General features: G+C 35.3%; 1 protein-coding gene across 4 annotated transcripts in view; it reads right to left on the bottom strand.

Moving 5' to 3' along the window:
* Positions 1-696: 696 nt before the first annotated feature.
* LOC128237118 (uncharacterized) overlaps positions 697-14274 on the bottom strand; it is a 53407-nt gene continuing 39829 nt past the window's right edge. For all 4 annotated transcript variants that reach the window (XM_052952340.1, XM_052952342.1, XM_052952343.1 and 1 more), the window contains 6 exons: positions 13349-13388; positions 10198-10311; positions 9191-9256; positions 6167-6439; positions 3321-3446; positions 697-2743 (listed from right to left, as the gene is read on the bottom strand). In XM_052952340.1, coding sequence (XP_052808300.1) covers positions 2544-2743; positions 3321-3446; positions 6167-6439; positions 9191-9256; positions 10198-10311; positions 13349-13388 — 819 coding nt within the window. In that variant the 3' untranslated portion in view covers positions 697-2543. The remainder of the gene's footprint in view (positions 2744-3320; positions 3447-6166; positions 6440-9190; positions 9257-10197; positions 10312-13348; positions 13389-14274) is intronic.

Here is a 14274-nt window from a genome sequence, read left to right as displayed (position 1 = left end):
TGTTACTTAGTAATACTAAAGCAAGCAACAAAACTTTAGTCTAAACTTCAATTATTTACAAGATATACACACATTTGAAGTCAACTATCAATAAACTATACAGGCAGTGAGTTTTAGTTTAAACTTCAATTATTTACAAGATATACACCAATTTAAATATCAATAAACTATACACACAACAAGTTTGAGTTTCAACTTCAAATAAATACTACACAGTAGCAACAGAGACATTCATAATACAAATCTATCACCTCGGCAAAGTATAAAACACTATGTTTCTGAAGTTTTAGAAAAAAGCAACAAGGTGTATGTGAAATATATAACTGTACACGTTATGTAATTTCAACAACTGATTACATCTTTAACATATACAAGTAACCAATAGTTTTAGAAATACATACCAAACATCTAAATGTATATGTTGAACCACTTGTTATGATGTCTATTTTAATAAAACTAAAATTACTATATGTTTTACTCTTATTTCTGCAATATGTTTTTTGTGTGTTTATTTTATCTCCTCTATATTTTTTTGTCTTTTTTTAACTTCTCTTCAAAAGTACGAATTTACAATGCCAGGCCATATGTGTTATTAATAGATTTTACAGGTCCCATACATTAGTTGCATATGAACTAGAATAAGTGAGAGAAAAGCCCTAGAGAAAGATAACAACATCAATAAACTGCAAAAAAGAATTAAATGTTATGTATCTATCATAGATTAAATATTTTTGAACAAATGTTTTTTAACAAATATTTTACATGCAACATTCTCAGTCTGATCGGGCTTAGCGAGGTACCGTTGGAAAGGTCTTAGCAAGCTGCATCAATAGCTGTGGGCTGGCGGGACAAACCTGGCACACACTCTTAGTCCTAACCAGCCGGCCGGGCTCGAGTCCAAGACCTGAAGACAGGTCTCGTCAATACCTTTCCAACATGACCTGGATTGTCGCGATCACACTGCGAATTACATTCCAGCAAAGAGGAAGAGGGAGAGAAATGCTTTTTTTGTATTTTTTTTTGCATTTTTTCAATGAGAGATGGTTATATAACATTTTATTAAAACATTTCAACAGAGAGAGAAATGTTTTTGTGTTGTTTTTTTCCATTTTTTCAGGTAAGTATATTATAGTTTATATATATATTTTTTTATATGTATTTAAATTTTTTTGTTGGCATTTTTTCCTTTTTCATTTTTATGTTTGTTTTTGTTTTCTAGTTTTTGGGGTATTTTTTAAATCGAATTTCAAACTTACAATTCCGAATTTTATAATTGTGTATTCCTTTTATCAGTCATTTAACTTTATTTTTTGTCTTGTCTTGTTATAATGTTTTTTGTTTTCGTTTTTTTTTTCAAAATAAACCCCCTTTTAAACATCAATAGGTGGGACTTCTTTTCATCCAGTTATGAAATGTTACTACGGTTTACATTTTGTTCTGTTTTCCCAAACCATATCTGACTACAAATTACCCAAACTAGCCAAACTTGACATCTTTTCAATATATATATATATATATATATTTAAGAAGATATTACAAAGTAGAATACATTGGTGTTCAAATTTTGTAAAAAGGTATTAAGTTTTTTAATTTAATGTGTGAATGAAAATAAGTTCCCATTATAATTTATGTATTTATGGATGCAAATGTTGTGTATTATGCTCCATGAAAAAAAGTAAAATTTTAGAGAATGTCAACATATGAATCTTCTTTCCTTTTTCATTCCCACTTTTCTCATCTGCATTTAAAGTAACCATCCACTCTGTTATCATAAACACACTCCTACGCACAGGGTACAGCAGGTAGAAAATTCAGCTTTCTATATGCTTATCAAATAATGCTCAAAATGAGCCAATTTCTGACCACTGTGCGCAAGAGTGAACAGGCATAAGACTGTGAAATCTAAATCTTTCAATATATCCATAACTAATTGCAAATAATCCAAAGCATCTTAAGACTTTTTTTAGAACAATTCTAAGATTGTAAGCATGTTCTTAGATTTGTCACTGTTTTACCAATAAGTATGCAGGTGTCAGATGTTAACGTTCTATATCCTAGTAAAACTTTGATTGAAAAGATATTTCACTTTCTTGTGGTACATTTGTGTTGTTCCAAACCATAAAAATGTGTCTATCTAGCACGAACAATGTTAATATATCCTTCAGGAGTCAAATTCATTATTCAGTATCCAGGATTGTAAACAATGCCCTTCCACTCCAATCTAGGACTGTCCTTCAATTCCATTATGAACCATTTTGAGTTCATTTTTCACTCTTTAAACCTCACATCATAGTGCCTGTGGAACTTCATCATATCTTTAAAAGCTCACTTAGCTTGAACTTTAATTCCTTCTATACACTATCCATTATCCATACTATCCATGACAAAAGTCCCCATCTTGGTTCTGAGCGTAGTTCTCCCTCCTCCCTCTTCAATCTAGGGTGGAAAAAGCAGGCCCCGGCAAGCTCTTCAGCGTGATTCTCCAACTGTATCATTACCTACCTTCATTAGTTGTAGTTGGTTCCTAATAAGCTTTTTGATCATCAAGTCATGAAGGTTTTTACGGACCCTTTTATTTTTGTCCGACATATTGGACATTTCGCAAGCCTACTGGCGCAGCGGTCACAACTGACCAAGTGACCACAGGGCAGTAATGTGGTGTTGACCTGTCGTTCCATACATATCTTACATGTCTGCATTTCCCTAAGCTTTTCGTTCTCCTGTCGTATCTGTGTGCCTTTGTCTAAAATCGTTAAATTTGTATTTATTAATTACTTTCAGATAATGTTACAACACTCCAAAAAGTTTTAGATTCAACTTTTCCTCAAAATCAAAATGTAATGATCTATTAAGTATATACACAAGAGCACCATGAATGGTACACAAACACTTGTCTGTTCTTCTCAGTCAAACAAAGGGAATAACTTGACAAGTATGAATGCCAGATTTATCTGCCTTGCTATACATATTCATTCTTTCAATGGCCCTATGTATACTGGTGTTTCAGTTATAGCCTATGTTGACAAGTTTTAAAGATGCTGATGTCACCAACAATATGACAATACCTGCATTTTTTTTCTTCAAAAAACATCATTCAAGCTTATAATTATAACACTTTTCATGGCAGTCTTTCATTTAAAACATAACACTTCAATCAAAACCTTTTTCATTTTCTTAATATCACCAAAGTGTGCCTGGAAGGTTGCATACAGTATAATAAAAAGTACTTAAATTTATAGAAATATAATCAATGTGTACTTTTAGTTTGGCCAAAAAAGTAAAACAAGTGCATTCAAATTATTATAAAACCCCAGAATTACCATTATTTTCCTCCTCCTCTGGTCCTCCACTGGCCCCTTCTGTGGACCCTGACCCCACCTCCTGGCTGGATTTACCTCCCTTACCCTTCTTTTTCTTCTTCTTCTTACCACCACCATTCTTTGGCTCTGAAAATGAATGACCAAAATGGTGAAGTTATAAAAAACTTGTCTGTTCTTCTCAGTCAAACAAAGGGAATAACTCGACAAGTATGAATGCCAGATTTATCTGCCTTGCTATTCATATTCATTCTTTCAATGGATGATGAGGTTAGTTTTGTATCTATTTATCTTTTGCATTTGAAGTGTGTTGCAAATAAGCATTGCTTTGTTTGTTTTCGTTTTGGTAATATTTTGTGTACATGACTGTGTATTTCAGTATGACGGCATATTTCTAGTTCTCTAGTTATGTATTGCATGAATTATATAATAAGAGTCACGACCTCTATCTATTTCACTATAATTAATGTTGCAGTAGAAGTTTACCCACACGTACAGAGTGAGAGAGACAGAAGGGGCTAGTAAAAGACAACATGATCCACAATTGGTAGGTTCTGTGTAAACTTGTGAAGTGGTTGTCTTGCTTTATATGTGTTTTATATGTTCTTAAATATCTATTGTTGCCATGTGATTGTATTGTTATTTGTTATCCCTGTTTGTTAGTATCGGCCACTAGATACCTGTAATACTAATTGTGACGTAATTATTTATGTATTTCAGGGCTTGTTTATACTGGCGTTTGGAATAAACATGTTATAAGAACCCTATCGTTATCCCTCAATGTAACCACCCGTTACAATGATTCATTGCATTTGTTAAAAATAATAGTTTACTTTGACAGTCCTTTCACATAAAAATATGACATACGGTATGCAATTATGTTGTTGAAAAGAAATATACTATCTTTCTTTCAACAGTTATCATTCCATTATACATAATTATTTCAACTTAAATGTCTTTCTGAACTGTATCTATAAATTGTATTAAAGGTCAAGCACACCCTTCATATATTTTATTATTTTACAATGATAGATTAATCATATTTATTGGCATTTTGAATTAAAATATGATTAAATTATGACATAGAAAACTAGAAATATGTCCAAAGGACACAGATGCCCTCATGATTCTGCATTTGTCACAAAGCAAGTTTGATTATTTTGTCCATTCCCCATAAATGTGCATCCAAATTATTAGTTCCACAACTTAATAACATCAAATACCATACTGAAAGATCACATGAGTGTTCGGTTTATAATTTTGAAGGATGGACACGGATGCCCCAATATGCCATGTTTGTCAAAAAAGCAAGGGGAATTACTTTCTCCATTCTCCATAAATGTGCATTAAAATTCCACAAACTAAGAGCAGTGGAAAACGAAATCCCAAGGAAACAACACCATGACCTAAATAACATTCTGCCAAGATTTGTTGACTCTTGATGCAAGATTTTAGTTTTTAGCTACACAAGTCTAGGAATGCAAACTTTTGCTAATTCAAGGGCCATAACTCTGGTTAAACTTTGTGCAGTAGGAAAACAGAACACCAGCTGCACAACTTCAACATCCCTGTTAACATTCCCCTATGGTTTCAAGACTGTAGGTCATGTAGTTTCTGAGTTTGAATCGATACAAGTACAAATATGCCAACTTTTGCTAATTCAAGGGCCATAACTCTTGTTTTTACTAAGTTTACAACTTTATCAACCCATTAAACATTTCGCTATGGTTTAATGACACAAGGTCATATATATAGTTTTGGAGTTTTGTGCTAGGCACATCCAGAATTGCTAATTCAAGGGCCATAATTCTAGTTTAACTAAGTGCAGCAGGAAAACAGAACACTAGGTGCATATCAGCAGCCCATTAACATTCCCCAAGGTTTCCTCAAATTAATAAAGTTTTGGAGTTTTGAGCAATACAAGTCCAAAATGCCATTTTTTGTTAATTCAATGACCAGAACTCTGGTTTTACTAAATGCAGCAAGAAATTTCATTAGCCCTTTTCCATTACTCTTTGGTTTCAACTTTAGGTAGTATAGTTATGGACTCATACACACCCAAAAATGCAAATATTTGCTAATTCAAGGACCATGGTTTCATAAAGTGCAATAGGAAATGAAAACCCAAAGTGCACCACTACATCACCCCATTAACAATGCCATATGGTTTCATGACCCTTAAATAATGAAGTGGGAGTTTTAAGCGACAGAAGTCCAGAAATGCCAAATTTTGGTTTTAAGGGCCAAACTCTTGTTTTACTGTGTCTAGAATGTCTAGAAACAAAAGCCCCGGCGTAAAACTTCATATCCTAAATAACATTCCTCCAAAGTTTCTTCGCTCGAGGGAAGTTGTTTTTGAGTTTTGTGCAACAAATGTTCGCACAATATCTACGAACCGAATCAGTGATAGGCCCACAGAGGCAAATTGATATGGTCCCCCTTTATGTTGGGGCATAAACAAAAGAATTTACGTAGAAGATTACATAAGCTCAATTTTGTATGGATATAGACAAAGTAAACAATGATCAAATTCAGTACATTGCCAAATGATAAAGATATATTTGAACAAGTGCCAGCAGTATGATATCAAATAAATCATGAAACAAGAACAAGTTATTTTTAGGTGCCAGCAGTATGATATCAAATAAGTCATGAAACAAGAACAAGTTATTTTCAGATACAGGCAACTGTCTGAAATTCGTTACACATTACAAAAAGGGCCAGCAAGGAAGTCTGCTTTGATGACACCAAAGCTATGACAGTATTTCATATACTTTTGAAAGCTAAAAGATAATTTGTTCCAAAAACAAAGTTATAAAATGAAATTCCCTGGTGAGCACTGTCATTACCTTCACTCCCTTCACCTGTAGTTGCCTGCCCCACTTTACCACTGGGTGGACTTTCCTCTCTTTGATAGGTAGAAGTGGGTGGAGTAGCCTCTCTTTGTGTTTTCTCCTGACTGGCTCCTCTACAAAAGTATGAGGTAGAGGAAGTGACGGAGACATTGATTGAACCAGTCGGGGCTGTTGTGAGGTTGGAGGTAGTGGTGGTTGTCGTGGAAGAATGGGTGATTGAGGTAGTAGTTTGTGAGGTAGCAGCCGGGGTCGCACTTTCAGTGTCCTCTGTAATCACAAAATGAAAAAATTGTAACAAAAGAGCAAGAAATTTGAACACTTGTGCTATGCCATATCTTATTATACCTCATACATACATTAAACAGGCATATTGTACTATTCAGTAATAAAACCCACCAGATCATAAAAAATACATGTATAACTTACAAAAACTGTTTTTAAGGTAAGTAGGACATCATATGATCAGACACACTACATTTAACTTTCACATGATCCTGTGTGTCATATGAAAAGGTAGATAAAAGATTAGCAGCCCATAAAGGAAAATGGATTGCCTTGTCATCCACTATCTAAAGTATCTACCGGTAATTGATACCAGTTATTGTTATATACTACTCATAAAAAGTATGTGAAACATATAACACCACCATGACCTCATGCAAACATAGATTATATCCATGACATACTTAGTTCAAGATAAAGTTCAGATAACAATTGCAAACAAACCACAAAATGAACTCTTACAGATTCCTTAATCTTTGGGACATTTGCCAATATATTATTCATAGTCACAGGTCATTCTCACAATCTCATTTAAAGATTAATCAATGCAACCGTACCAGGCACAGAATTTTACTCAACGATAAGAGAACAATTAAGTCACAACACGCTGAAATTCTCAACCATTAGCTACTAGAAACATCTGCAATGGATGGGGAAAGGTTATCTGGCAATTATTGGGATTGCTACGGCTATACCACTCAGATTTAAAAAAAAAAACATTCATAGCACTTAACTGTTATTCTATTAATCTTGTGACATATTTATTTCATACCAAATTGCTCTTTCCACAACACATTTTAAAAAGTATTTTGTAAAGGAAATTAATAACATGTCAAAATTCTGCCCTTTGACACACTTATACCAAGATAGATCATTAAAGAAACCTTTTTCTCATGCTCTAAAATCGTTATTCTTGATCTAGTTCAGCAGAATATAGTCCATTTACAATTAAACACATTTTGAAACTTCATATTACATGATTTAATGCTTACTGGCTATAGCTATGCCCTGGGTCATCAATCAACCAACTAACATTTTTAAACAGAATTAAATTTTGCAGACAAAATAAGAGTGGTGTTATGATATAGGAATATTACTTATACAAAAACATACTAATTAATAAATAAAGTGTTACATGTCTAATTTAAACGTTTAAAATCTTCAAACTTTGTTCTCATGAACACTGATTTTGATTATAAACTGTGTTATCAAAATGACGTCATTGACCTATTAACTCAATGTAAATTGGAAGCAAAGAACATGGGTTGAATAACACTACTAAGTCTTATTGCTATACATATTATTTGAAGTTTAGAAATACTATTTAATTGAAATAATTACTATAAATATAACCTTTGAATTTCTAAATTAGTCCGCAAAACTGGCCCCATGACCAAACGACCCAAGATAATAAATCATGTGAATAATGTAGTAAAATGTCTAAAGGTCATTATGATTAACCAGATCCCAGAGATAACCCAACAGAAATTCAAATCATACAAGCAAATTCGTTTTTGAAATAATATCCCCGACGATTAGGCAAAGAACATGAAATGCAAATCTAGTGTTGGTAAAATATTCCTATCAAGATATAAAATACAGCTGCAGAGAGACAGACTCTTAGGAATGTTGGATTTGTTTGCAAATATTTGAATTGGAAGATTGTTCTTTATGCAACATCAATTATAACCACGCGCCCCAGGTCCGGGAAATAGCAGGGGACAGTCCCAGGTAAAATCCCCACCAAGCGATGACAAACTGCTGGTAAAATTCCCGCCAAAAGCCCCCACAACCCCAGGGGAATCCTGTAATTAGAAACTGGCTTCTTTAAAATTGGGAGAGAATGAGGACCCGTTCCCTACTAATTTCGGCTGGAAACAAAAGCACCACATTAACTCAGCACTGTGGGGCCACCTGGTAGGTAAAAACACGGCCATTTCCCCTATTTTTACCTGGTATACCCACGGGCCTGGGGGAGTGGGGATGTGGTTACTATTGATTTGTGCATTTGAAATAGTTTCATTAAATTCGAATGATTTCAAACATATGGCTCTAGACAATAAAAAATGTGACAATGAATAAGATGGATGGACAGACAATATCAAAACAAATTCCCCCTCCTGAAACAATCAGGCAGGGGATAACATTATGGCTATGAATTGACCTTAAAAATGACCCCTCAAGTATTTCTCTTAGATTTAACCTAGTGACCCAACACGACCAAGTGTCTAATTAATCCAAGATTTTACCAAACATTCTGAATAAATTTCATGAAGATTGGAAGAGACATATTACAAACAGCCTTTTTAAAGTTAGGTATTTCTAAAACTTGACTTAGTTTAAGGACCTAGTTTCAAACTAATCCAAGAGTTCATCAAGGAAAACCTTCTGACTAAGTTTAATGAATATTGGATGAAATATAATGCCTGTAGTGTGTTACAAAGAATTGACCTAGTGACCTTTTTTTTAAGCCCATGGGACCCACTTTATCAAGCAGTCAAGATTTCATCAAGGGAAATATTCCGAAACAAGTTTCAACATTACCTGTCCAATCCCTACAAAGACCTAGTACTGGACTAGGAGAAATGTGACAGATGGACAGAAGGAATGACAGACAGACAATGCCATTACAATATCCCCCTCCCGAAACCTTCAGTTCGATGGGGGACAATATCCCCAATATTAAAGTAGCTACCAGTCCAATGATATTAAATTATACATCCATATAAGTCGTACCTGACTCAGAGTCAGTATGATCCTCCAACATCCAGTCCAACACTTCATCAGGTGTGGGGTCACGACCTATAAAACAGTTAAAAAACAATTTAATTACTATTGGATATTAGGCCTAAGAAAACAACATTTGGTTGGAGTAACCCAATCCTACCTATGAAATTGGTGGCAACCCTACTGTTGTCAGTTGTAAAAAGAAAATCAAAATTTACAAAAAAGTATCGATATTTACAAAAAAGTATCAATATTTTTATTTTTTTAAGTGAGTGTTTTAATATCATGTTTAAAACCTTTAAAGCTTTAAACAGAAGATTACTTCAGCAACATTCTCCAATGATGACAATAATGTTCTTATATAAAGCCCCCCCCCCCCCCAATTTAAAAAGCCTACCTACCCTACCCATTTTTGAAAAGGACGTAACCCTAACCAAACTAATTTTTTTGGCCTTATGTACACTTGAACGCAATGGCAGTGGAAAAGCTCTGTTAAAATTCAGATTTATGGTGCTGTCTACCATATGCGTCATTTTCAAAATGAGTACCAAGTTTTAAAAAAATCTTTCTCAGTTTGGACCATCACCAAAGCTTTTGTTTATGTTGCTGCTGAAGCCAGCAATACTATTCACGCCATTGTCATCATTGCTATGATAACGCATCTGCTTATCAGAGGATTGATGATTCAAATGACTCAAACATTCCATTTTAGATTCTGAATCAATACCAGTATCTGGATTCATGTTTTAATTTGGCATCATCCAGGCTTAATGGCTCTGACGCATGCTATGTTCCGTGTTCAGTCTTTGACTGGAACATAACTATTACATGGCATACCGTGCAATGGTTGCATCCAATATTTATGGTATAATATATCATGATTGTTATATCAGACAGAATATGCAATGTAAGCAGTTATGCAACAAAATTACTCATTTCCCTAGTTAATAGAAGTCTGCAGACATTTTTGGAGATAAATAACTGGCACCATATTATTCATAGTCACATAAACCTACCGTGGATTCTCCTGAGCTCCCTGATGGCGCGTCGTGTCCGGGCCTGGGGGAAGCCCATGCTCATTAGCTGTCGCCCAGTCTCACAGTCAAGTGGGTCTTGAGAGTTGTTCTCGGCTAAAATAGAGAGGGAGAGAGTGTCACCAAGGTCATTTTTGGGAAAAAATACAAAAGATAAAACGTTTAGCCTTGTGGATGAAGAAAAAATGCTTTCTTATTGGTGAAAGGGTCAAGCGATATGCTCACTATTAATTAATTTATTAATAGGAACCTCTCAATGCTATTATAATATCTAAATGGATAATAGGAAAACATAATTCTCCTGTTGTGATTTTTTTGGTTAATTTTATACATACAATCTATTTTATTGTGATCTATTCTGTACATTATTAGTAGTGCCTATGTTGTGCCTTTATTGTGCCTATGTTGTGCCTTTGTTGTTCTTTTGTAGTGCCTTTGTTGTGCATTAGTAGTGCCTATGTTGTGCTTTTGTAGTGCCTTTGTTGTGCAATAGTAGTGCCTATGTTGTGCATTAGTAGTGCCTATGTTGTGCCTTTGTTGTGCATTAGTAGTGCCTATGTTGTGCCTTTGTTGTGCATTAGTAGTGCCTATGTTGTGCTTTTGTAGTGCCTTTGTTGTGCAATAGTAGTGCCTATGTTTTGCTTTTGTAGTGCCTTTGTTGTGCAATAGTAGTGCCTATGTTGTGCTTTTGTAGTGCCTTTGTTGTGCAATAGTAGTGCCTATGTTGTGCCTTTGTTGTGCATTAGTAGTGCCTATGTTGTGCGTTTGTTGTGCAATAGTAGTGCCTATGTTGTGCCTTTGTTGTGCATTAGTAGTGCCTATGTTGTGCCTTTGTTGTGCATACGTAGTGCCTATGTTGTGCTTTTGTAGTGCCTTTGTTGTGCAATAGTAGTGCCTATGTTGTGCATTAGTAGTGCCTATGTTGTGCCTTTGTTGTGCAATAGTAGTGCCTATGTTGTGCTTTTTTAGTGCCTTTGTTGTGCATTTGTAGTGCCTTTGTTGTGCATTTGTAGAGCCTTTGTTGTGCTTTTGTAGTGCCTTTGTTGTGCATTTGTAGTGCCTTTGTTGTGCATTAGTAGTGCCTTTGTTGTGCATTTGTAGTGCCTTCGTTGTGCATTAGTAGTGCCTATGTTGTGCTTTTGTAGGGCCTTTGTTGTGCATATGTAGTGCCTTTGTTGTGCTTTTGTAGAGCCTTTGTTGTGCATTTGTAGTACCTTTGCTGTGCATTGTTGTTGCTTTTTTGTGCCAAGTTACAATGCAAATTAAAAACTTTGTATTGAATTTTAAAAGCTTGATTATGTACAAATGATTTAGCTTTGAATTTTCAGAAATTACCAATTATTCATTGAAGGTATTATGAGGAATACAGAATAATCAACAATTTATGGGAAACTAAATATGAATCATTATCTCATATCATAATAGAACTAGAGCTGTCACAGTAGTGACGAATACCCCCAAATGCCACCTGGACACAGGAATGGCAAACCATTCCTTTGAAAAGAGGCCATAACTCCAAGGTTACTGCAAACTGCATCTTCTTTTATCATGCATGTACTGTTTTATTTAAATATGTTGAGTAATTTAGAAGTTACACTGCTGACAAGAAAAACTAGCCTTTCATGAGTTATCGTCCGGAAACTGTTTTTCTATTTTTAGTAACAGTGACCTTGACCTTGGCCCCAGCAGCCCCGATATCAAACTTGACCGTCCTGTATCTTCTGATGTTACACCTGTGTACCAAAAATTGTTCAAATCTGTCTAGCCTTTCATGAGTTATCGTCCGGAATCCGTTTTTCTATTTTTAGTAACCGTGACCTTGACCTTGGCCCCACCAGCCCCAATATCAAACTTGACCTGTATCTTCTAATGTTACACCTGTGTACCAAAAATTGTTCAAATCTGTAAGCCTTTCATGATTTATCATCCGGAAACCGTTTTTCTATTTTTAGTAACAGTGACCTTGACCTTGGCCCCACCAGCCCCAATATCGAACTTGAGCTGTATCTTCTGATGTTACACCTGTGTACCAAAAATTGTTCAAATCTGTCAGGCCTTTCATGAGTTATCGTCCGGAAACCGTTTTTCTATTTTTAGTAACAGTGACCTTGACCTTTGCCCCACCAGCCCCAATATCGAACTTGACCTATATCTTCTGATGTTACACCTGTGTACCAAACTGTATCTTCTGATGTTACACCTGTGTACCAAAAATTGTTCAAATCTGTCTAGCCTTTCATGAGTTATTGTCCGAAAACTGTTTTTCTATTTTTAGTAACAATGACCTTGACCTTGGCCCCACCAGCCCCAATATCGAACTTGACCTGTATCTTCTGATGTTACACCTGTGTACCAAAAATTGTTCAAATCTGTCTAGCCTTTCATGAGTTATCGTCCGGAAACCGTTTTTCTATTTTTAGTAACAACTAGACAAAGCTGTATAATTTTTGCCTATTTTAACTTATTCAGGGGCCATAATTGGAGACATGATCATGTGATTCCAACCACAATCACAGGGGCAAATGTTCTCACCATGGCTAAAAGTTTGAAAAAGATTCATTCAAAAATGACGAAGGAGTAGGACGAACAAAACTAATTTTACCCAATTTAACTCATTAAGGGGCCACAACTCCACTCAGGATCATGTGACTCCCACCAAATTCATGGAGGCAAAGGTTTACATCATGGCCATTAATATTTGAAAGTTTGAAAAAGATTTGCTCAATAGCTTCAAAGAAGAATCCTGGACAAAGCTAATTTTGCCCAATTTAACTCATTAAGGGGCCACAACTCCACTCAGGATCATGCGACTCTGACCAAATCCACGGAGGCACAGGTTTACATCATGGTCATTAATATTTGAAAGTTTGAAAAAGATTTGTTCAATAACGACAAAGATGAATCCCGGACAAAAAAAAAACGGACGGACAGACGGACAGACAGACAGACAGACGGACGGACAACCCGATTCCAGTATACTCCCCCAAACTTTGTTTGGGGGGTATAATTACTTCCTTATCGTTATTATCAGCTTTATTTTGAGCTTTATTATCTATAATTCATAGAACACTTCTTTCCATTGCAAAGGGTGTGAGAATAAATGGTATGGGAACCTGACATCAGGTCAACTTACACAGCCTGGGTGTTTCAGCTGGAGTACTGTTGGAAGCCGACTGAAATATATCATAATAAAATGTTCAAATAACAAATCTGACTGAATTCATATCGACAGGGCAAATACTGATAACTATTTTGATAAGTCTTGTCGCTGTGGGCATTAAGGCATGTCTGTGCAATTAAAGCGTGTCGGTTATTAGCCTCGCAGATAAAGGGACGTTGGCCCCGACAAGTCATAAAGGCCTGTTGGAAATATGTTAATTCAAATACTGAGGGAATGGTTATTTTTGCAGGTCAATAATTTGTGCATCATGAGAAATACTGAAATCAGCTTGCTAAATTAGCCTTTTTACCCTGTTAGCCCAATCCAGACTTCTGTAACCCCACTGCTTACAGAAAAATAGTTCAAAAATCTATGAGCACTTTTTATGATAATAGACAAGGAATACTATAAAAACTGTTCAGTATCTTAATTTATTCAGTTATAGTTGCAAGTATTGGGTGGTCCTGTCATTATAACGGTGTTCGGCATTGGGAAGTCCTCAGCCATTTTCCACCAAAACACCACTGTTTTCTATGGAAAATGGCCAAGGAGCTCTGAATGATTATCCGTCAGTAAATGGTGTTGAAGTAAACATTGACCCGACATATTTTTAATCAACAAGCCATATGATTTCATTACCAGTCAGGCTATCCTACATAAATTTTTCTTAGCCCGGGTAATTTTTTCGTAGTTTTTTGGCAAGCGGGCTACCTTAATTACGCACACTGCTGAAATATTACAAAAAAAACATAAAATGTCACCTGATCCGTTCAATCATATTTATGACAATCTTTATGCCATCTAAAATAGCTTTTGATCTATTGTGTCCAACCGAGAACATTTTGCACTTGAGTCTGATGCTGCCTCAGACATAAACAAGACTAGGACAATGCCTCAAC

The sequence above is a fragment of the Mya arenaria genome, chromosome 6 (genome assembly GCF_026914265.1).
Source record: "Mya arenaria isolate MELC-2E11 chromosome 6, ASM2691426v1".
NCBI classification, from domain to species: Eukaryota; Metazoa; Mollusca; class Bivalvia; order Myida; family Myidae; genus Mya; species Mya arenaria.
Note: the sequence above shows the minus strand (reverse complement) of the source record. Positions and strands in the feature narration are given on the sequence as shown.